The sequence below is a fragment of the Dermacentor albipictus genome, chromosome 2 (genome assembly GCF_038994185.2).
Source record: "Dermacentor albipictus isolate Rhodes 1998 colony chromosome 2, USDA_Dalb.pri_finalv2, whole genome shotgun sequence".
Lineage (NCBI taxonomy): Eukaryota > Metazoa > Arthropoda > Arachnida > Ixodida > Ixodidae > Dermacentor > Dermacentor albipictus.
Window position 1 is genome coordinate 12,025,901 of NC_091822.1, and position 24,152 is coordinate 12,050,052.

The 24,152-nt window shown below is 44.1% G+C and overlaps 1 protein-coding gene across 5 annotated transcripts; it reads right to left on the minus strand.

Moving 5' to 3' along the window:
* Positions 1-633: 633 nt before the first annotated feature.
* LOC135908838 (uncharacterized) lies at positions 634-11,830 on the minus strand. Of its 5 annotated transcripts, none has more exons than XM_065440678.2 (8): positions 9,147-11,620; positions 8,372-8,561; positions 8,092-8,301; positions 7,937-7,987; positions 6,631-6,750; positions 6,339-6,392; positions 6,125-6,253; positions 634-3,276 (listed from the first exon to the last, which is right to left on the minus strand). In XM_065440678.2, exons 2-8 carry the CDS (start codon positions 8,559-8,561, stop codon positions 3,272-3,274), a joined length of 759 nt encoding a protein of 252 aa, XP_065296750.1. In that variant the 5' UTR covers positions 9,147-11,620; the 3' UTR covers positions 634-3,271. The 5 variants fall into 5 exon arrangements, with proteins under 5 accessions (XP_065296750.1, XP_065296748.1, XP_065296751.1 ...); XM_065440676.2 differs by lacking the exon at positions 9,147-11,620 and adding an exon at positions 11,636-11,808 and having other exon boundaries at positions 635-3,276; XM_065440679.2 differs by lacking the exon at positions 9,147-11,620 and adding an exon at positions 11,636-11,805 and having other exon boundaries at positions 635-3,276; positions 6,631-6,726.
* Positions 11,831-24,152: the final 12,322 nt, after the last annotated feature.

Here is a 24,152-nt window from a genome sequence, read left to right on the forward strand (position 1 = left end):
ACAGACAATCTGCAATACTAGTGACCCAATGGACCACTAATAATCCACAGTACATCCGATGGACGTGTAGCGCCGGACGTTTGGACATCCACCGGATATCCCCACAAATCCAGATTACATACGGCGGATATCTGAGGGACCGTCCCGTGCAAAAAAAAAGGCGTTCAATCGGACGTCCCGTGTATGCCCTTATCGGACATTCGGACACCCGTCGGACCTTAAAAATGGACGTTTTTAAAACTAAATATCCGAACAATGTCCGCTGGATAAAACAATCTGGACATGGACATCCCAGGGACATTTGTGGGATTTTAAATGTGGATATTGATTACAGAAACGTCCACGAGATGTACAGAGGACATCCATGATAAATCCGGGATTTATCCATTGTTCGGTTTTGTTGGGGTGTCACCTTGCTGGTACTGCGGCTTTTTCAATGCTTTAGAAGCTGTGCTATACCTAAGAACCAATGTACCAGTAACAGGGATATGCTGCACTTCCTTTACTGTGAAAATTGCATCCACAAATAATTAAGTGCCGCTAAAGGAACTGGGACCATCTTACTGGTGCAGGTTGCAAAGGTGAAAATGTACGTGGACACAACATCCACGGCAGAAGCACATGTTGCAAACTGGCACATTCAACATATTTAATGCAAGTTCCATTGGTACACAGGCATCAGAAATGTATATGTGCAGTTTCCAAATGCACAGAATAAGCCAGAATATGCATTATGTATCAACTGCAATAGTCATCAAAGTTGTAGATATTAAGCTGCATGAATGTGAATTCAAATGATGTAATAAGCCTTTTAATAAAACTTGCTCAGCTTTTTAGGATGGCCTAACTGAGGCATAGACTTGCGCATAAACTGCAGAAACATTGGATCTTTATTTAAAAAGCATACTGTAAGAACATGCCTGTGTGCTTGGCACAGCAAAACATAACCTGTGCCTGAACACATTAAAGAAATGCCCATAAGGACCCACAATAAATTGAAAATCACAAAAGATGCCAGCAGGAGTATATGTTGACATTGACAAGATCAGTACAGGGGCACAGAAGAGAACTAAAGATGCTTCTTGAAGTGACCTTAACACAGAAAAATTCTAATTGTCAACTTAATGCAGTGATGTACATACACTTTATAAAGGAAAAAGACTAGAATAAACTGACTGCATTGGTACCTGAACTGTGATATCACAAATATAACTAAACAAACAGTACAAGAGAACAAGAAATATCTGGCACAATGACTATGCACACATTTTCTTGCAAAAAGGCACATAATGGCATCTTTGCAACAACAGCAATGCACATGATGCAAAAACAAACTGGCTGTTTCATTGGCTCAATGACTAGATGTTAAACTTGCATATAGACTGTGGTAGCACTTCTACCTTGTAAAACTGTAGACGTACCCATCAGACTTCACAGAAAAGTTCTTTTGTACAAAGAACAATGACACTTCACTGGAAGCAACTTACATATGCACGAAAGTGACTAGAATCCTCCCATAATACAAACTATATCATAAAAGTATCTTGCACAAAAGTTCTGTACTAAAACACACTAAGAGCACTTCAATAAAGTGCATCCTTGCTTTTATAAGCAAGATGCTCATAGTGTAGGACACAGATGACAAAACATTAAAAAAAAGTTGGTCTTGCTAAAAGTATCTTGCACAAAAGTCTATACATATGCGCAACAATAGTCCCACAAGTATGGCTTTACAGCAGCAGCAATATAAAAGGAATCTTCCATGACATAAAAAATATATAAAGTAAAAAGCTCTCACAAGTTATTTTACACAGGCACAATATTGGTCTCACGAAGGGGTAGCTTTGCAGAGGCAGCAACATGCAGAATAAAGGCAGAGGTTAGAAAAACCCTCAAGATCCAGTGACAAAAAGTGCTTTGGACAAAGGAAAAATAATAGCATCTTACAAAAGCATGTCTTTGCAATGGAGGCGATTCTCAGACCATCAAGCACACAAAAAGGCAAGAGGGAAAGGCCTGTCCAGCATTTTTTGCAATGAGTGGCTGGTCTTTACTATTTCCAGTAAGGTCCAAGGATTAGCCCACTGGTAGCATGAATACACCAGCATGTGTTTCCACAATAGTACACCACAGTGACGTTATCACACAATAGACCAGTATGTGTTCATTTCACAGATAGAGCACGGCAAAACACGACACTAGCATAATGCAACAGGAGCAGCTTGTTTGCTATACTTATGCACAGCATGCTTCAGTGATGCCCGTATATGTCGGGGTCAGTCCAAGCTGCAATTGCAGGATAAAAAAGCTAACATATTTATTTGGTCTTTTGAGGGTTCCTCTGAATTGCCACTAAGGCATGCGTCGCAGTCTTTTCATTCCTTGCGCTCAGAAACAGGAAATGGCTGGGATTCTCACAGCCATGCAAAGATGACAGATTGTGGACACTTCACAGCAGGGCTACAGTAAGCGTGGCATTTATGCAACAGTGAATGTGCCACTTACGACGGTGGCCTACAGATACAAGCAAAGGATTCAGGATCCTCCTTGCGAGCTAGGTCTCAGGCAGATGAGCAAGACTGCAAAACAGTCAAATTTATTCCTGGCAAGCCAACCGCTTCTGTGCAGAGAAATCTGGGCAACGATCCCACGGAATACACTGCCTTAGCGTTTCACACATGCATGTGGTTTTTGCCGCTTGTGCACTGCATTGTGCACGAACCATGCACTGGTGTGTTTATGCTAACAATGGGTGGACATGTAGATGCACATACAGAACAAACAGAAATACTCTGAAATATTGAGGTAAAAAAGATCTTGCGTCTAATGTAAGTATTTCGCACACAAGTTTTGTACAGTAGCAGAATAACAGCATTTCAGAAAACCATGGCTTTGCAATGGTAGCAATTTCACCAATACAGAAGACTGCCATGACATTAAAAAACAAAAACAATAAAAAGTTCTTGCACACAAATTCTGCACAAAACCATATTGATGGAGCCTAGCAAGAGCATGACTTTGCAAGTGATTTGACAATGCAGATGACAGGCAGAATCCTTCCAATGCATGAAAAAAAATTCTGCAATTGCACTGTGCAAAGTTAAAAAAAAAATCCCTGAGTAGCTGCCTCTAGTCCACGAAACATGCCTTGGCGTAGCCCAGCAGATCCCCTAAGTTCCACCAGATGCACACGCCCACAACCAAGCAGCCTCTGATGCCTGTGCAGTCTTCAGGTCATAGCTGCAGTGCTTTACAATGGAATGGCCTCCACTTATTCTGCATGAAAGTAAAAGAGCAGAATGATAAAAAAATGTGAGGTTTGGGGAAACAAACGAGTACAAGCCTGCTTTGTGGATAATGATCAAGCCATTGCAAAATCAACATCCTGCTCATATGAGTGGCAACCTGAAGGGGCCAGCCATGCTGTAGACAGCTGGTTTTAGCTTTCAAAGCGCACTTTTGCAGTCAAATCAGATGCAAAAATGCAGTGGCACTCATAGGAAACGTGCATGCATACAGCATTATAATGCATCGCACTGGTCTCCCACTCTGTTCTAATCTAGTGTACGTCCCTACATTCACTTCATTCAGGTACACCTGTGCTATGAAGATTGTTACTCATGGGAGAGCTTCCTGTTTATACAGCAGAAGTGGTACCCATATTTAGAGATCAAACCTGCATGCCAAACCTCTGTGGTGCATCATCTAAGCTGCTGTATTCATGTACACTTGGGATAGCAGTTGGCAAGGGCATATTTAAGAAGTATGTTCAACATAATCCCTCTCCCAATCCCTTTTTGATAAACCTGTTAGTGCTGTGAGTGTTCGTCCCACCCACACAGCAAGTTAGGCTTATGTGCTACGAGTATGACTGCAGCATGATCCTAGGTAATACGCAACTATTAGGTCTTTTTCTTTTCATTCTTAATGCAAAAAATGCACAGGCTTGACTTTAATACACCATTTATCACTTCTAACCTAAAGTCACAGCTGATGCATGCTGAACTAGAGCTGTCTTTTATGTCAGCTACATTCATGGAAGGCTCCTCTAAAAGCAGAGACTGAACTATGTACACATACATAAATGAAGTACAGACAACAGTAAATTTTTCATTCAGAAAACCAGTTAACTACTAGCAGTGTAGTCATACTGGCCTACATTTAGGCTGCTTTAAAACATCAGTTTTGATCACAATGCAGAAGCTTGAGCTAAGTATTAAACAGTTCCAACTGAGCCATGCAACTCAGTTGGAGAAACCCATGTCCATTTCTAGTGGAAAGCCACTGTGGCCACTGTTATGATGTGAATTCATGTTGCTAAGTGGTAATTTAATTTACTTATTTCATTTTTTGAGTTTTTTTCTAAAAGTGCCCAAGAACAGCTATTATGCCTTAATATTGTTGCATTTCTGTTACACAAAGAACACAAAACCAAAAAATAAAACATCTCAAACAACAGCGGTACAAAGTGCAACAAAAAATTGAATTAATCAAATACACGAGCCAGATAATGAGCAAATAGTAGAGCTAATATATCAAGATCACGATGCAAGGTACTTTGTTGTGTTACAAGAGATTGTTATAGCGTTAGAGGTGCAAGAGGAATTCACATATAAAATGCTAGGATTAAGCAATTTAGGGCGAGGCATGCATAACGTTACAGCTCACAGTAACTGCGGACAGGAGAAGTGTTTGTGAAGTAATCACGGTATCTCCGCCTTATTTGTAGGGGTCTAATATTATACATGCACAGTACACACTCGTAGGCATAAGATACACGGCGTCCAAGAAATGGATTGTACAGGACACAAATGAAACATCACTGAACACATACAATTTTTGCAACATTAGTCAGTCAAATTAATACAGTTCCATACAACAGAACTAAACTTTAGCTTCGAGCGGACAAACAAAGAATACGAGAGAATAACACAGCTCACATTCGTAAACTCTTTACTCTATTTACTCGCATAATGATCGCACCCCTGAATTTTGTTGTCAAAATTTGATTTTTTTCTTTCCCGTGTAATGATCACACCCTGAACTTGTCACAGCGATATGTTGTGTGCCAAGTCTAGCTAACGATGATCGCGCTTACCATCTGTCGAATGCTATGTGAACAACTCTTGAAGACATACCAAGTGATCTGCACACACCCAACTTTCTCTTTCTTAACAGATGCCTCATTTCATTCCTTTCATCACTTTCCACACTTCCTTGAAAAAAAAAAGCTACAACCAAACTTGTCTCGGCTTTATTATTTGTAGGCTTCATAATGGTTTTGGTCAACAACAACACAAACGGCGCCTTTCGATTCTTCTCGTATGCACTCGTAGGCACGCAACAAATCGCGAGTAGCAACAATAGTGGTCACGTTTGCACTGATACGTTAGAAGTGTACCCTATTAATACACCGACGCTCGTAACGCAGCTAAGATATTCGCCCACCCTTAGCAGAAACGTGCCGTATTAGGATAGCAGTGAAGACAAATGCTGCAGTTTCCAACGCGTGCCCGCCATGTGTTTCTATGTCACTGGCAGCTAAGCGTGCCCCTCTCTTTTTCTGTCCTCTCAAATTGGACATGGCTACGCTACTGTCGCAAACTTGCCAATATTAACGATATTATTCATTACTGATACGGAAGAAACTGTTTCAATGCACGTTAATGTACTCACAAGAAGAAAAATAATCCCGTTCAGCTTCCTCCGCCGGCCACCATTTTTGTTTTGGTGTCCCGAACTGACAGCAGCAGCTGCCTGCTTGTCATCCCGCAGCAAATGCGGGATGAAAAAAAGAATTCTTTTCGTGGGAAATTTAACCTGAATTGCACCCCTGAATTTGCATAAATTTTTTTGACAAAAAAGTGCGATCATTATATAAGTACGGTCGTCTTTGATATAAGGCCTAACTTGCTGTAGAATGCATTAACGATGCTTGAAGCATGTTCTTCGAAAGTTAGCCGGAAGTCAACCAACATTTTTGAGTCACGCTTACAACTCGCTCTTCTCTAAGGAATGTTATCAAGTGAGTATTCGGATAGTAAAGGGTACATTCTGCGATTAAAGAAATCAACATGCGGCACCGCCTCTCAAGCTGCTGAAAATCGGTGGGGTAAAAGCATACCTTGAGGCAGGCAGACCTCAGCGCTTGGCTTCTTATGGCTGCCGGCCCTTTCTGGAGCATGCCTTAGCCACGACTTGATGGTGTCTTCAATATCGTTAGTGCTGCCTTCTGTCATCCGTCTTGCAGCAACTGAAATAAGCAAGTTCCCACTAATGGTGAGAATAGCAAATATAAAAATTTTGTAGCGAAGTATTATAGTACAATGAAAGCTTACTATTGTTTGAAAGTTCGTCAGGGGAACCTGAGGGTACACAAGTCCGTTGGTCACCTGCACAGTAAAGAATAGTGAGCATTTAATGCATGCTTGTACTTTGCACTAATATCAAAGGCTGTCACATTGTGGGACCCCAGCCCATTTAACATTCTACCAGAACTGCTCATCTCCAGGTCTTAGAAACTTTTTTGGCTTACATACACATGAAGTTAAACATATGACAGAACTGCCACATTAAAAATTATAGCCCTTCACTGAAAAAAAAGTAAAAGCAAGATTTATCAAAACTCACTGTGTGAGCTAGAGCCACCTGCAGTGTGTGATCTGGAGCCATCTGCACTGTGTGAACTAGGGCCACCTGCACCACCTTGCGGCATGTCATTCACATCTGCAGAGAGTGATTGCAGTGAACCTGTGAATGCATAGCTATAGTGAACATATGTCATGTTATTGATACACATATATGGTAGACATTCCATAGGATGCTCCAAAATGCAAGAGTGCTAAGCAAATGATTGCAGTTGCAGTCTGCACTTTGTTTACATGTTCAATATCATAGGTTGGCATACCAACTCATCAGTGCATTGACTTGCATTCTCTGTGCTCACTTTACAGGCATGATGTAAAGTTTTAGTGAGTTCACAATTTGCTTGCAACACACCATAGACATTTCAATTTTATAAACTCATTTCTTTCTTTTCATGGTGTTTTATGTCCCAAAGCTACATACCATCTATCAAAGGCACTGAAGTATGTTTTCCGAACTTGGGCCACCTAGGGTCCTGTAATGTGCACCCAATGCGCAATGCATGTGTTTATGCATCCCGCTCCAAATCATATTGCAGCTCAAAATTGAGCCTGCAACCTCATGCCCAGAACAGTTTCTTTTTTACATTCTAAAGGTGTAATTTCACACCTGCGCATAGCTATGCAAATCGCTCCTCTAATACATCAAGACAGTTTGCAAATGAATTGTAAGAAGGTAACCTCAAGCTTTAGCATTAAAACATTCAATGTACATAATAAATAATGAAGCAAGTCAGCTAACTATATGACATGACCCATTATCCAATTCAAAACTAAATCATGCTGGTTTATCAACATAGCTGCCAAGAGCCTACTTCTCACTTGAACAGAAGTTTAACACCCTAACAGCATAAACTGAAATTCAAACAGGAAATAACTGGCCGGAACGCTTGCTTTACATTGCTATATAGATGTGTCATGTACAATGACTTGCAAGTCTGTTTATGAGCAAACAGTAGCCACAAGTGTACATTCTTTAATGCGGGTGAACCTAGAAATGAAATAATACACTGCTGTCACAAGTGCTTAGGATTGAATTTATGCCAAAAGTAGACGTTAGGTGGCCATGCAAAATGAAACACAAACCAAAATCAACAAGGAAACGTATGACCATTCCTTGATTTGTCAGCCCGTATGTCGAAGCCCTCACAGGTGACAAGAACAATTCAATTAATGGCTTATATTACACAATGGGGAAGCACTTTATTCTTTGTGGATTAGGAAGCTCAAGCTAAAATAGATTTGCACTGTATTACCATTGAGGCACTATCTATAAAATGCCAGTCACATACCTTCAGACTCTTCACAGCTGTCTTGCTGCACTGCAGAAGCAGAAGAGAGGCCTGGGAAATAATAACTCACCAGTAAGCAAAATATATTAAATTTACTTTTTAACTGCTAAGTGTCAGGATACCATAAGTAGTAGAAACAAGTATTTTGAATTCACCTAGTGGGAAGTTGCTTGGTGGAGCTGGAATTTGCTTGCTGGAGCTTTGCTTGGGCTTCTTGGGTGGCGGTGGTGTGTCAGGCTCATCCGAGTCAGACCACTGAGCTGGTGGCCTCCTTGTCATTTTTCCTTGAGACATTTCCGATCCTGTGCCCAGGTCTGATGTATACTGGCTGTCATTAAGTTTGGCCCTTGCTTGTTCATATGTTGCTAAAACAAAAATTCAACATTCAACTGATTTGTATAGAACAAAAAAGGCTTTTATGTACACGATACATACCAAATACCCCTTTCACTGCTACGCTGTAGCACTTCCAGAAGGTGTCTGATGGTACAGATTTCTTTACTAAGGATGTCACTCTGTTGCCTTTGAGGTTGTCGGGCCACGCACACTTGTCACCCTCCACCCAGGTCACTGGCACCACCTCCACCTGTTTGTCCTCAACGAACTCAGCGATCACATAAGCCATCTGAAAAATGAAGCGTCAGAAGTATTCAGTGGTGGCGAAACAAGGGAAGCCTCTGCCTGGAACCAGTGAAAAAGCATTTTCCCAAGGGACTTGCCTTCACCATAATGACATGTCTTCTTTAAATGTTGGCTGCAGCCAAGGACAGCCGTTTTACTAAAGTTCAAGTATTTCAAGCCCTTTGGCTAGTTTGAATGTCGGCTGTAATAAGCCACATTATGGATCGTTGCACCTATGGACCAACTATCCCAGCAGCAAGTTGTGATGGGAGCGGTATGTGTCACCAAGCCATTTAATCTTAGTGCCAGTCAAAGGCCATTCCCAACGAAATCCGATTATCCTTCCCCAACATGATCTGGCTCTCCATCCTATGCCTGCGAATTTTCTAGTGGCATCCTACTACTTTGTCGAAGTGTCCTACCCTTGGCACTCATTTTGCTACTCTTATAGACCAGCTATCTGCGCCAAGCATTAATCAGCCACCAGGCTCAAGACCACAAACCACATATGACAGGCATTTGTCATGAACAGCCAATAAATAACCTTGAAAATAAAGGTATAACATGGCAGCATTCTGCCAATACTAACCTGTGGAAATATGGTTGAGCAGAATAGGACTGTGCGGTGAACTGCCCTACAGTGAGTGTGCACGGGTTAATTACAGGATTATTTGAGGCTTATTTCTTTCATTGCTCACTGTTACCCTCCTTTTCACTGCATGTTTCACAAATAACTAAACGTTACTTAAGGTAAGCCACTAAGGGCTGCAAAAACTTCAGGATTATTAAACTGCACTACACCAACCTCTATAAATTTGCAGATATTATTTGAAGTTTCTGCGAATGCTAGCTAAATCTAGGCCTTTAAATTGTGTGAAGCTCTGGAATAACCAGAAACTTTCCATTCAGTGGCAGCTTCACCATTTTTTGGAGGTTGTGCAGGGACCAAGGCTTCAGGCCCGATAGCCCTGATACAACATAAATGCCCATTCTGGAAGACTCAAAGGGTAAAGAATAGAAATCTTCCTTGATGAGAAACTCTTGGCCAATTATGCATGGCTGCTTAGACCCTCTGATATAGGCTATGTTTTTTGCCAGAACAACATGGCCATCCTGTGAAAAGCAGTTGTCTCTTTTAGACAATGCAATTGTATAAGCATCCCATGACAGCCTTTCATATTCAGGAGGGCAGCATTCCGGCAGCAGTTCTCCTCGACTGTGAGGACGGCTAAAATGTACAGGAATTTCATCCCATGTCTGTCTGCGTGTCCAAGACTGGCTCTCTACCATCCTGTTGCGCAGCTGCTCCAAGGGTTTTCCATGCTTGCGCAACTGCCTCTTGAGCACCTGCATGTTGTTCTCAAATGGGAAGGCACTGAAGGAGTCTAGCTCTCCATGTATTTTAACATCAGAAGCAAGATGTATGAGGCTGTGCACGTTGAAAGAAACATGCTCGTCACCATACAATTCGCGGAAATGTGAAACAAAGCATCTCAAGAGCTCATCGGCATAACCAGCATGCTCACGACACAGCTCCTTGTTTGCAAGTATAGATAACGACGCATGGAGCAGCAAAAAGTGCTGGTATAGATCATCTCGAAGGCAGAACTTGAGAAGCAACGGGCCTGTGTAGAATACAAAAAGTCGGAACTCAACCGCCTTCCAGCGGTCGAGCTCATCGAGTCCGCGTGGCCTACGGGGAAATTCACTAGGGATGTGAGGATTTAGCAGCTTGCTCTTCTCATTGAATGTGTGCCTATCCAGAGGTCCCAAACGAACCCGCAGTGGTCCAGAAATCCACAACTGGAGCAATTTCCGCATGACACCCAGTAATGCAAGATGCATGTAATCAAGTGGGAGGTCATTTACAATGTCAATGGGCAGGTCCAACAGGCCAGATTCTCCCTTGTGATGTTCAACATCATGCTGCTCCCTGAAACTCTCATCCGTTCGTAACGGACAGTCCATGTCGCAAAATACTACTTTTCCATTGATGCAAGATCCCTCGACTGTACACTTTGCGCAACCACTGTACCCTCCATGGCCTTTTGTCATAGTAACGAAAGCTCGCGCTGGAGCATCACAGATGACCGAGGCAACTGTCACCTGAACAGTGTCGCCATTGATATTCACACCTTGCACAAGCAAAGTTTGCAGCTCTCGAACAAAAGGCCTCAGGAAATCATTAGACGAGGATGGCTTAGACTGTCCAGCAAACGCACCCACAACAAATGGGGGCACATTGCCGCAACCACGGGGTAAGCACTGTATGGGCCACAGTTGCATTTTGGAGCTCTTTGACAAGGGGAGGCCATCTACATTAAATGAGAGTGGAATTACAGCTGGCAGCTTTTCTACATGAGACAATGAACGCTGAAGACCCACAGCAACTCCGAAATGACAATACTTTCCTGGCGCCAAAGCACAAATGGGAAATTCATCCAGGTTTTTTCGAGGGGTCTGCATAAGTGTACGACCATCCTCCGGTAACTGATGAAGTCCCCCCTGTGTCCTTAACGTCTTCAGCAAAGCTGTTAACGCCCTTCTTTTGATACCATATTCGTTTGCCCATTCACGCAAGGAATCCTGCAGTCCGTCATGTACGCTTGTGCGCTCTTCACTATCACTTTCACTACTACAAGACTCAAAATTGACTTCTGCCCACTGTTCCCTGTCATCTGCGTCTACGGACGTGAAGTCTTCGTAACAATGCTCTTCAAATCCCGCGATTGAGCGATTTAAATTTTCTAAGCTGTTCCCACCGCTGTCACGTGGTGCTTCGAGAGGTTGAACAAATGCCATTTGCTCCGAGTCATGCCGGCTACTTTCACAACCCCCCTGAACTCCTTCTTTCGCAAAAACATTAATAACTTTCCTTGTCTCCCTGCTTGCCTTCTCGCAAGCACGCCTGTCGGGTGGTCGCGACATTCAGTGCGTAGGAAGCGAGAACAAAGCAGTTTCACTTGTACGCAATAGGCCTACTAACAATAGCCCTAACCGCACTTTGTGAAGAGAGTCGGTACAACCCGCGCAAAAACTGGCCCTCGGATCACATGCACGGAACAAAAGATCTCTCACCGCGTTTCCAAAGTGCAAGGTCGCAGTGCGTCAGTTGAAAGGCGCTCGAGAAAGGCACCTGCATTCAATAATATAAAACGCGCCACGGCACCCGCAGAAGCCAGCGAATCGGCGCGCACGTTTAGTGACGGGGCACGCATGGGGCACGTTCGTCGCTTTTCACACACATTGATGACTATGACGATTGAAGGTGCATATTACAAAAGAGTAACGTAAACTACTGAAACCGAAATGCCACAAAGCCTATTAAATATTCAAAATACCTTCAAAAAATTTTAGTAGTTTGAGCAGAATACAAATGCGCATAATTCATGTTGTTGAAATAGAATGAAAAACAGTTCTAGTACGACGGTACGGCTTGGTGAATAGAACAGGAACATCGGTTTTGTTAACAATACAAACATTCATTTGCTCAGAACAGAACAGAATAAACGCGTGGACTATAGCATACTATTTTTTATAGAATGATGCCCTTGTACTCCACACTGTGGACGGTGCGCGAGGCCGCACATAAAGGTAAAAATCCGCACGCAAGTGCTAGGTCACATTTTCTTTAGCCCGTGTTCAAAGTCCGGGTTCTTAAATAAAAAATTAGTGAATCAGCGAATTTCGTCTTTTCCCGAGTGTTCTACCTAGGAGATTAATATTATGGCGGCGGTATATATAATATATATAGCTCGATTTGGGAGATATAAATATTGAATTAAATCATCGTAACCATCGCCTGTAGCTTCGCATCTGTGCATGCTTATGTCCAGGGCATAAATCAATGGACGTTGCAAGGCATTCCTAGGCGGACATCCGGGGGACGTACACCGCTGGTCAATCCATAAACAAACATCCTCTGGACGTCCACCGTATCAAAGTATGCGGACATTATGTTACGTCCCAAGAACTAGGTCCCCTGTTCGTACCACGGATATTGTTTTCCGGACGTGGACGTTCGGATCTAAATCGGATATCCACTGGATATCTGTGGTCCATTGGGGAGCTCCCTTCATTATTAACAGTAGACCATACTGTTTACACAGAGCTTGTGTAGCACCCTCTTTTCTTGCACAAAATTTGTAAGGATTATGTTTTGCAATACATTTTCTGCTATTCGATATTTTATTTGATATCCAGATTATTTTTTCTTCATTTCATTCGAATCTAAATCTACTTTTCGGTATTAGCACACCCCTGCAAAAAGCTAAGGACTGCTAGTTATATTTGTGCCATTAGTATAGCACATAGATTCAAGAACACCTTTTTACACGTTTTGGTTGTCTTATATGAGGCTTGTGGACGAGATACGATTTCCTATATTTTCTGTCTCTCAGAAGTGTGACTGTAGAATATGAAGTGTAATGTAATCCAATTGTGACCTGGGGGGCAGGTTAAAATTCTGTGCGACTAATTTCGGAGGTTTCTTGGCAGTGGCCGCACGATTTTAATATACCGTTGACTGGCTCTCCTGTTTTGTCGAACCACTGTTTGTATTCAAGCATATAAACAAATCAGGGGGTAAAATTAATGATGGCTAGTGGCTATACGTGTGTGTCAGTGAAAAGTGTACAGCTCCTGATACCTGCGCGTGTATGTGGGCAGGGCATGGTCTTGTCAGGCAATAATGCACCATTTTGTACAGATGCAACGGATGCGTCAGGATGACCACGTATTTTTCTACAAGTTCTTTCGCAAGGCGCCGCAGCTCTTGGACAAGCTCTTGAGCTTTTTAGCAGAGGACCTCACACGGCAGCACCACATTCGAGAAAACTCTGGACCCTGGAGAACGACTTGCTGTAGCACTGAGGTTGGTAAAGGACAGTTGCCCCTAGAGTAATAATGTGCAATTGGAGGAATACAGAACACCGTTCCTTTGTCATTTAATGTATCATTTATTTTATTTTATTTACATATTACTGCCCGCCGCCTTTTGGAAGCCAAATCGGGAAGGAGTCACAAAACATTGAAGCAAAACAAAAGAAAGAAGGAAACGACTGACAATGAGCGTGCATAAGAAATACTAATACATAATAGTAATACTATATTAATAATCATCTTTATTTCTCTCTTTCCACAGAATACAGAATTATACACAACCAACTATTTAATAACTCATAAACAAATAAAAAATGGGACACAATATGCTGATACAAAACAAGAAATAGTAATGATGGTACTGACAATGCGCGTGAAAAGAAATACAAGAAAAAAATGATCGCATGATCACAGAGACTGAAAGTTTCCACTTACTGCATCACCAGTGTAACAGTTACGGCTGACTCTAAAAAAAAAACTGGCATCGAGTGGCATCGCACAAAAGCTACCTCAGTGCTTTTGACCTTCCGCAACCTGTAAAACATGTACTGAGGTATGCTTGCACATGTAGTAATAAACAAAGGTGGTAGCTAACCTACACAAATGAATTTTGATCGTATGTCACCCGAAAAGGGCCCCCACAGCCATGTAAATCATTGTCAAGAAAAATCATGTCATAATTAGTATTCAAACGATTGAGACATGCGTACTAATTTTTTTTTCAACTTGCATTCAAGCTACTTGGCATCCCGGTAAGACATAAAAGACGTTGCCTTGACTTACTGTGTGGGGATTGAGGCAGCTACACTCTGCAGTGGTATGTAAGTCATATAGTGGCGATCGTGCCTGCAATGTATTAAACAACTGCAGAACAGCACGACAGCCCCAGAAATTTCTTAAATTTTTTTCAGCTTAAGAAATTTTTTAAAGCTCACATGCTGTTCCCGGCTCCCGTCAGGTAGCCCTGCTTCCTGTCAGAGAAGCAGGGTCATACGTATAAATGTCTAATTTACACACTGCCTTCAATGTCACTGATTACGTACAAAGACTTTGGCCAAACATCCAATGCAGAACATGCAAAAGCAACTCTGGAACTGAGCCACGGAACACAAAGAAAAAAAATGCAAGGTATGTGGCTTGTGGATGATAGTTGTGGGAGAGGTAGAGGTCTGTGTTGGCAGTGAACCTCGCCTCCTGGCTATGTGGTGGCAAGACTTTTCCCTTTCTGCTACCTCTTCTAATAATAATAAAAGAATTTCAAAAATGCTTGCGCTGCTAGAATGCCCCGACAGGCTTTGCAACTTGCAGCATATAGCCGAACTTTTCAGTGGGGTCTGGTTGAAGGTTCATTACATTTCTTTTTATTTACGGGCATGTACAGGCATCTCTACATGCATGCACAAACTCTACATGCACAAGTGGTGAACTCAAAAAGGTTCATTGCTGCAAGACAGGCTGAATGAGTAAAGACAGATGAAAGCGATAAACATCTGTCTTGCAACAACAAACCTTTAGTTGCAAGTCAGTGCTGCTTTATCGTAGGTGGGTTGCTAAAACATGTTCACACACCTCTACAGCAGCGATGGCCAGCCAACCAGGCCCACAGATATCAGCTCTATGAAATTCTTGAATACTGCACAAAAATATGGATACAACACAATGTAAAATGAACAAAAAAGAAGAGCTGAGGGGCTTTGACATGACAACAACAGACAAGGAAACGTATATAAAGCATAAAGGAAAATGGCTGTCATTTTATTTGTAATGTCAACATCACAAGGAGAAGGGAAATGAAAGTGGAGAAAATATAACTTGCCACTGGTGGGAGATAAAACCAAAACCAATTGAGCTGGAGGCTGTTCCACCATCAATTTCATAGAATGTTTATGTGTACTAGATCAGGCTCGTGGAGTGTTCTTGCACGAGTAGCACTGGCTAACACTACCAGGGTGAGATCTAGTACATGCACATACAGGCCCAAGAAAGCTTGCAGAGGGATAGCCATTGCTGCAGCTCTACTGGTAAAGCAATGCAAGCATAATTCAAAGGTTGTGGGTTCGTCTCCCATTAGTGGGAAGCTACCTTTACATATACTTTCATTTTACTCCTTATTTTTCCATTTCGTTCATCGTTTCGTTTTCCATTTCGTTCACCATTAAGTTCATCAATGAATTCCTTTTGTTTCGTTGTCTCTTGGCTTTATTATGCAAAAAGTATACATTAAAAACATTAATCTTTGAATTACTCTCCTACTTGCATCAATTTAATTTTCAAGTCGAGATGCGTATCCTCACTGACCTCTCTAATGTGTTTGAGCAGAGAGACGGCAAAAGTTCCAGGTCGTCCTGTGGTTTGCATCTTTTGATTGCACTTGAAACATTGCCTAATTCCTCCAATATTAACTGACTCTAATTTTTCTTTTTCCTTTTCCTCCCCCTTGACTGTGCTTCAGAAGCAATGCTTCCTAACGTATCCAGCCCACGACTGCCTGCTGAAGCCAGCGATGCTTTTGACTGCGGACTGCTGTGGTGTGCCTCAGAATCCGCAGGAACCAGAACTTCTTGAAACATTGGTGATTCAAGAGATTCCAAAATGTCCTGAGACTCCACAGACTCATGCGACGCCGAAGACAGAGTCGATGCTGGCGCTTGTGACTCTTCACTTGACGGTGATGGCACTTCAAGTGTTGCCAGATCGGAAAACTGGCACATTTTTTGTTAAGATGTCTGCAGCACTTCCCTCCTCACTCGATGGGGGCACTGGTGGAAGGCTGGCCGACATCCTGCATGTGAGCGTAATAAGGTTTGCACATACTGTCAATGTGTAAATAATGTGCCAGTCTGGATGCAAAAATATATGAAGGCTCAAATCCGTTCACATTTGCTTTAGTGTGTGATTTTATTAGAGTACACTGAAGCTCTGAATGAATTTTGTAGGGAGAAAAGTGGCTTGCCTACACAACCAGAATGAACAGTTTCTGCATGCGCGTAAGTGTAGCTTTTGTATCTTTTTCTGTTTTTGCTTGTGATGCATTTAAGCAGTTCTTACGATATCTGCATGCCTAAAGCCTAGTGATTACTGCTACTCAAAACAGTGCATGATATTTGGAAGGTTTTTTTGCCTCTTCTCTGGACTTTCCTACCACTGCTCCTACTGTCTTGCCAAGTAGCTCACCTCATACTGATATTAATGTAGTCGTTGAACCATTGTCATCCCAGCTGACTACTGGCTACTGTGTTGCACGAGTGACCAGTACTGGACGTAATGCAAATACCAATTAAAATAATGTAACTAGATTGTGGTTTTGGCATGTCAAATTTCAATAATCATTTTTTTGCACAGTGCGAATGTGTTAAACTGGATCATCTAGTCCTTCCTTGGAAATTTTGCTAAGCAGGAACAGCGTTTTCCACAAACATCGTGAAAGCTTCGCTTAAACCAGTAACCACAGCACCTGGGATCTGCAGAATAACCGCAGGCTGATAATTAGGTAAGGACACTGCTGAGCAGACACAAAAAGAATTATCAATTACACAGCTGACAATGTCGTCACTACTATGGCGCATTTATTCCTACAGCATGATGACACTGAATGAATCCCTAAGCAAGCTAGGTAATATTTGAGAGTCTGTGATGAAGCACCAATTTGCACACTGCTGGCAAGCAACAAAATGCAAAATTAAAACTGTGAATTGAAGTGCCCAAGGTACACGTGAATATAGCAACATTCAATACTCAGTTAAATACTGGCCGTTGACTTGCACGCTGCCTTCTAGGATCAGTGCACAGAATTAAAAAAAACGACTTGCATGATTTGTGTTTTGTTTTTGTGTGTGCATCATGCAAGCCCTTTTCTTTTTATTCATCCTGCTAATTTTTATGTGATATTCTCTGTACTTCTGTGTTATGCTTTCCTGTATTTCTGCTTTCTCTGCTCCCCACTGCAAAGCCAAACTGGCTTTGAGGGTACTTAAATAAATAAATATACAAAGCTATTCTTGTACTGCTTGTATGTCCCCTTACCGGATCACATTTAACGAAATATGCGATAATCGGAGCGGCGATGCAGCACAAATATTTTATCACCAATTAGACAAACTTGAATATAATGCATACTGTGCTTCGACTTGCTTGTGTAAGCACAATTTTGAGTCGATTCCCATAAGTGCGGTGCATTTCCAGCTATAATACAAACATACGGCATCGCCGGTCAACGTGGTAAAGGGAATGCACTAAAATCCCGTGTTTCATTTTTAACACGCCGGCTAAGATGGAAACTTCAAGATCACTTACGGTCTACACTCCATTGTGTAGCGCAGAAACATCATCTGGTCGAAAAACAGCCAGATGACGTCGTCGTGAACGTCGACTGGCACGGTGCGGCTCTTTTCTTTCTGAAACGTCTTCCCAGGCGCCGGAATTTATTCCCCAGGGACTTCCATCACTTCTGCAGCGCTGTGATAACGTCATCTGCACAGATGAAACGCGTTTTCGACATCTGCAAGTCGGCTGATCAGAGAGGCAGCTTATACCAGTGCCACACAGCTAGGCTTTCGATGGCGATCGAGCACGATCAAATTTCTCGATCACGATCGGTTCTACGCAGATTGCGCGGTACAGGCAATCGTGATCACAAAATCGGACCCCGATCGGGCTCGATCGCGATTGAAACTGCTCCGCTATGACGCCCGTATAAAATTCCGAGCACTCACCTGTTCGGCTGCGTTGGGCATGACGATCCACGACCACCTCGTCAAGTGCTTGTTCTAGTGGCGCTTGTGTTTCGCCTGCTACCAAAGCGCAGATCGAACCTCAACGCAGGCGATCAGCGCTTCGTTGTTGATCGCCTCCATAGCCTCTGTGCTCGATCGACACGAAACCAGCAGCGACTCCCGGCGCCTCCGCACGATTCTGAAACTTCAACAACCTTTCCGAACCGCCGGAAGTGTACATGCGGCCCACGTGACGTCGGTGCACAAGCTGCCACTTCCGTCGCGTACGCTCAAAATGACGCCCAAGATCAAGACCTCCTTGACGCGCGCGTTTCCTACGCCTCTGCCCTCTCTAGACGCGTAGGACAGGCGCGTACCGCCTCGCAGACGCGTGACGCGCAGCCAGGCGCGCACGATTCACCGCGTGTGGTTGGGCCTTAAGTGCAAAGCCACGGCGTAACGCTTCGAAAGTGGTACGTCAACATAAAATAAAATGAAGCACACTCGTAGGAGGCCTCAAGCATCCCTGCTAGCAGTGCATCAGATGTGCTTAAAAGTACTTGAAGACATTCTTCATCGTGACAGCCGACGCAGCCTTTCGAAAGAGTGAGAGAGTTCGCAAGTGCCTGTCGTCTGCGAGAAAAGTCTCGCGTTTGCAGCGAGCAGGCATCGTAGCAGACGAAAATTGTAGCATTCCTGTAAACAGCGCAACACTTTCTCACAATACAAAAAAATTGATTTCCATAAATGCTTGATGATTATTTTTATATAAGTACATGCACGGTTGTTATTTCTGTTGTAAAAATAAAGTAATTTTTCTCTGGCGTTAAATCGGGAACAGAATTGCACGAGAATGCATACCCTGGTGTGTCCTGGTGTAAAACCATAGTAAACCGTGCTTCAATCTCAAAGTCATACAAAGCTTATGTAACGTGTTGCGCATTATATAAGACACTCCAAAAATAAAATTAGATTTTACCCGATAATATTTGAGTATAGCTTCGTTTACTTCGACACAAGCAAATGCCGCTAGTCTAAAGATTGAAGTCGATCCGAAGCCTGTACTTCCCATCATTCCCATGGAGGTTGAGGCAACGCTCAGGAGAACATAGAGTTAATATAACTCTATGGATGAGAGCCCCCGTAGACACTAGCGCCACATTTTCCTCTAGGGTATTCATTTAGAAACTCTATGGTGGCGCACAATGGAAACTCGACTTTGTGACGGAGTGACAAACCCTCAAACTAGAAATCCTACGTGAAAAGAAATTCGAAAAATTTTATTCAAAATACTGTCGTACGAGTAAATATTCCGTTTCAAATATTTTTTCTGTACAAAAACAATAAATGCAATTTTTAATATTACAAAATTTATTAGTTTGTTCTGGGTGACCTCTGTCAACCAGTCACGCTGGCACAAGACTTGGTAAGACTGTATTAACCAGCTATTATATGCAATTTTTCGTGCAGAATGGGGTTGCTCACTCGAAGGTGGCCATTTCATGGTAGTGCTTTTTCTTTATTTCCTTTCCTGTTTATTCAAAATGTGTCGCGTGGTTCCCTTCAATTTTTTATGACCTAGCGCATGACATTCATTGGCGAAAGCTGTGAGTGTAGCTTTTTCTTATGGTGCAAGTTGACGCTGAGGCATCCGACGCGCTGTTTTGTCGTGACGATTAATGCGGAACGCTCCATGAGGAAACGCCTCGCTTTGTTCGTTCACTCTCCGTAAGGAAGGCTCCGAGCATCCGACGGGCAGCAAAATAATAAGTCGACTTTTTTCTAACATGTAATGTGGGGCAATGTTGTCTAGTTCCATAGCTTTTCGATATCAACACATGTTGGCGCACGGAGTGACGAATGATTCTGCGAAAAGGTTTACATATGTTGCTATACATTACGACTGTGTGCAGGTCATAGTACTTTTCATCCATTTAAGCATGTTCTGTTTGGTTCTATCATATATACTATATATTGGTTGCATTTTTCTAGGCAACTAAAATAAGATTGCCTTTGGAGACCTCTGTGCACTGTCATTTATTTCTATCCCATTTGGTCACCTTCCTGAGGGCCGTACTGGAGAAATAGCCAACAATAACAGCTAATTATGTTCACATAAAGACATACGTCACTCCTATAGTTTAATGTAGTTTCATTATTTATAGTTTTATATCTTATAGTTCAGGTGAGGCGAGTGTCAAGCTCGCCGCAGGCTCAGAAGAAAGATAACTGCTGGCGGAGAGTTCTAAATGACGGACGCTAAAGAAATTCTAACATTCGCGCCAAGCAGCCTACGATCTTGATGTCACTGCCATTTTCGTTTGAGACGTCGCTTTTTAACGCCAAATATTCTTTGCCTCTTCCTTCGACTTTCCCACTACTGCTGCTGCTGCTGTGGGCCGCTGTCGCGCACACCGCCTCGGGGGTGGTTCAGGAAAGGCGACGGGAGAAACTCGTTTTCACTCCACCGCATCGAACATGCACAATGCCCTCTGGAGCTCCCTGGCCGTGGCCACATTCGCAGCTTGACAGCTGTAATTATTCGTGACTCCCCTCAGAAGCATTGTAGAAACTGCAGCGCTTCCCTTTCGACTAACGTGCGAGGCCAGAAGGGACGCAGATAGAACTGTAGAGAGAAGAGGCAGTTCCCATATGAAAGAGGGGGTGGGAGGTGACGCGAGAAGGTAAGGAAACACCACTACTATGCGACAGTGGTGGCGGGGAAACAGGTACGGCACAGTACATTGCTGCTATTTCTGAAAGATAAACGCCATGCAAATATGTCAAGTGGGCAACTTACGCAGCAAGGGCGTGCAGAAGCAGAGCCGAAGTATTTAAAGCCCACCGCAGGGGACACTACGGGAGCAGTCGACCGTCAAATCAACACTTCTGTGCCCACCGCGTTAGCTTTACGGCGAGAGGTATTGCTGTAGGTCACGGGCTTGATGCTAGTCCTGGCAGCCGCAATTCGGCTGGAGCGAAATGGGAAACGCACGTGCACTTAGGTTTTGGGACACGTTAAAGAACATAACAGCGTCAAAATTAATCCGCCACTACGGCTTGCCTTATAATAGAGAGCTTTAGATTACGGGGCGCAAGCGGCTCGCAAGAACGCACGGCACAGCGCGTGCACAGACGCTTACGTCTCGGTCTGCGCATGCGCAGTGCCGTTACCCCTAGTTCTTGCGTACGCAAGTCGCTTGCGCTCCCCGAATCTAAAACTCTCTAATCTGAGTGTGGTTTTGGCACGTACCGCCACATAATTCAAAACAGTTTAATACTTCTACCCCAATGCGACATGTCATGCGAAGAAATGACAACGCTCAACCCTCTCAGACGTTATAAAATATGGCGCACAACAACGCCTATGCTGGCCTCGCGGATCGCACTTGACGGGATCAAAGCGTCCGCTGTCCAGCTAGATAACGGGTCGAACGCAGTTGAACATTTAAAACAAACTTTAATTACACTGAGAAGGTCAAAAAAGCAAGTTAAAAATACACAAAACGTTCAGTTTTAGCCCCGTAAAAAAGTGGTCCGGTCGCTAGGGCTGGTGGGGCGAGTCTGCCCGTCCCGCGCTTTTCCAACTGCGGTTTCCATCCCCGTCGCCGCCCCCAGGCACGGGAAACAACAGCCGACACCCCGAAGCGTCGTCACTGGGTTTCTTTCAGGAACCGAACTGAGGGAGCGGGGTCCTTTCTCTCGCGCACAGCTTGGAGTCCGCGGGGGGGCCAGTGAAAGAGAAAGCCATAAAAGTAAAGAAGGCTCGCTTCCCTCTTGAAAGAAAAGTCTGGCCGTGCATTCGCGACGCGCACAGAACACTCCCCGTCTGGTGTCTTCCGTTGTTAAGACGCCACCACTATATCACGGTCACATCAAACGCACAACTTCTGTTGTTGGCCGGAAGAATGTTTTCACAACCCCGTCTTTGGCTGTTTTCAGCTCGACCTTGCGCACCCTTCCATCTGCGCTGGGCAGGCTTCGTGTAATCACTCCGACGGGCCAGTCGTTGCGGGTTGCTTCTTTATCCCTGAGTAGAACGACGTCGCCTTCTTTGAGGTCGGGTTTTGCTGCTTGCCATTTTCGGCGTTGTTGCAAAGTAGTGACATACGTTGTGCGCCAGCGCTTCCAGAACTCGTCAGCCAGGTTTTGCACGAGACGCCAATGCCGTTTGTAGAGGTTGCTTGTATCTAACTGCCCAGTTGTTACAGATGCGCTTCCGTGTTTTTGGGTTAAGAGTGTCGCCGGAGTTAAGATTGTGGGATCTTCGGGGTCAGACGAAGTAGGAGTTATGGGCCTGGCATTAATGATGGCCGCAACTTCTGCCAAAAAGGTTGCAAGAATGTCATGCGTGAGTCGTTGATGACGTGACTGCATGAGCATTGAGTCAAGAATGCGACGTGCAATGCCTATCATCCGCTCCCACGCACCGCCCATATGGGACGCGTGCGGTGGATTGAATATCCATTGCAGCCGTTTCCGCTGAGGAACTTGCCTATTTGTGAGCGATGAATGCCCTCTGCGCTGATTCCAAGTTCTCTGCAAGCTCCGATAAAATTGGTCCCGCAGTCAGAACGTATTAGCTTGACGGGCCCTCGCACTGCTAGGAACCTTCGGAAGGCATTAATGAAACTCGACGTATCCATTGATTCGATCAGCTCAATGTGCACTGCGCGAATGCTTAAGCAAGTGAACATGACTGCCCAGCGCTTGCTGTTTGCAACACCACCTCTCGTTCGGCGAGAGACAATCATCCAGGGACCGAAAACATCGATTCCAACATTCGTGAAAGGAGGATCTGTGCTGATTCGGTCTGCCGGAAGGTCAGCCATCTTCTGGTCGTGAAAGCGCCCTCGCAGCTTCTTGCATGAAATGCATGCTTGCAGCACGGATGAGATGCACCTTTTACCTCCGACGATCCAATACCCAGCAGCTCGTACGGCTCCTTCTGTGAAGTGTCGGCCCTGGTGTTGCACGCATTCATGGTGGTGGCGCACGAGAAGCTTCGCCACATGGTGCCGACCCGGCAATAAGAGAGGGTGCTTCTCATCGTCTGGAAGGTCGCTTCTGTTCAAGCGGCCGCCGACGCGGATCAAGCCGTTGGCGTCTAAGAATGGGTCAAGCCTTCGAAGCGAGCTTGTCTTGTGAACCTGCTCTCCTCTCTGGATACAGCATATCTCTTCATAAAATGCGTCCTGCTGTACTGCGCGAATGATGACGAGCCTGGCTTTGGAGAGCGCCTCAACGGGAGCTACCTCTCCTTGTGATGCGTTCTTTGCGCGATGGGCAACCTGGATCAGACTTGCTACAGCACGAGTGAGAGATTTCCAGTTCGAGAGTCTATGAAAGCGTTCAGCTCCGAGTCGCTGTCGTTTGTTCACCTCCGTCGCCAGAGTGCAGACCTCAGGGCGTATTTCTTTGTCTTCATCAGGATTTAAGAGGATGAAGCTCGACGAATGTGCTTCCTCTTCTCGTCGTGAGAGAAAATCAGGTCCGGACAACCAGTTCGTGCTCTTAAGCTGTGCTGCTGGAATCGCTCTAGTGGCGTGGTCTGCTGGATTTTCGTCTGTGTGAACGTATTTCCATTGTTCAGGTTGCGTGCTGCTACGTATCCGCTGCACCCTGTTGGCAACATACACGTAGAACCTTCTTGTTTCGTTGTATATGTAACCCAAGACCACTTTGCTATCCGTGTAGAACGTGACCGAGTTCGGCTGGAAGTCCAATTCTCGTAGTATAGAATCGGTCATCTCTACAGCAAGCACTGCTGTACACAACTCAAGCCTTGGGATGGTGTGTTCTGGTTGTGGAGCAAGCTTGGCCTTTCCCATGACAAATCCGACGTGTCTGTTTCCTTGCTTGTCAGTCACGCGTAGATATGCCACAGCTGCGACGGCCCTTGTGGACGCGACTGAAAATACATGAATGTCCCTGCTTTCGGCTTCAAGCGTCGACACTGGCGCATACGTTCTTCGCACGTGAAGGTGTTGTAGTGCCTGGAG

What these genes read in the sequence shown, in the direction of transcription:
- LOC135908838 (XM_065440678.2), bottom strand. Translation starts at nt 8,561, where the DNA reads ATGGCTTATGTGATCGCTGAGTTCGTTGAGGACAAACAGGTGGAGGTG. An exon ending in AGCAGTGAAAGGGGTATTTG is followed by an intron (nt 8,302 to 8,371) that starts GTATGTATCGTG and finishes TTTTTGTTTTAG; the next exon opens with CAACATATGAACAAGCAAGG. An exon ending in ACCAAGCAACTTCCCACTAG is followed by an intron (nt 7,988 to 8,091) that starts GTGAATTCAAAA and finishes ATTATTTCCCAG; the next exon opens with GCCTCTCTTCTGCTTCTGCA.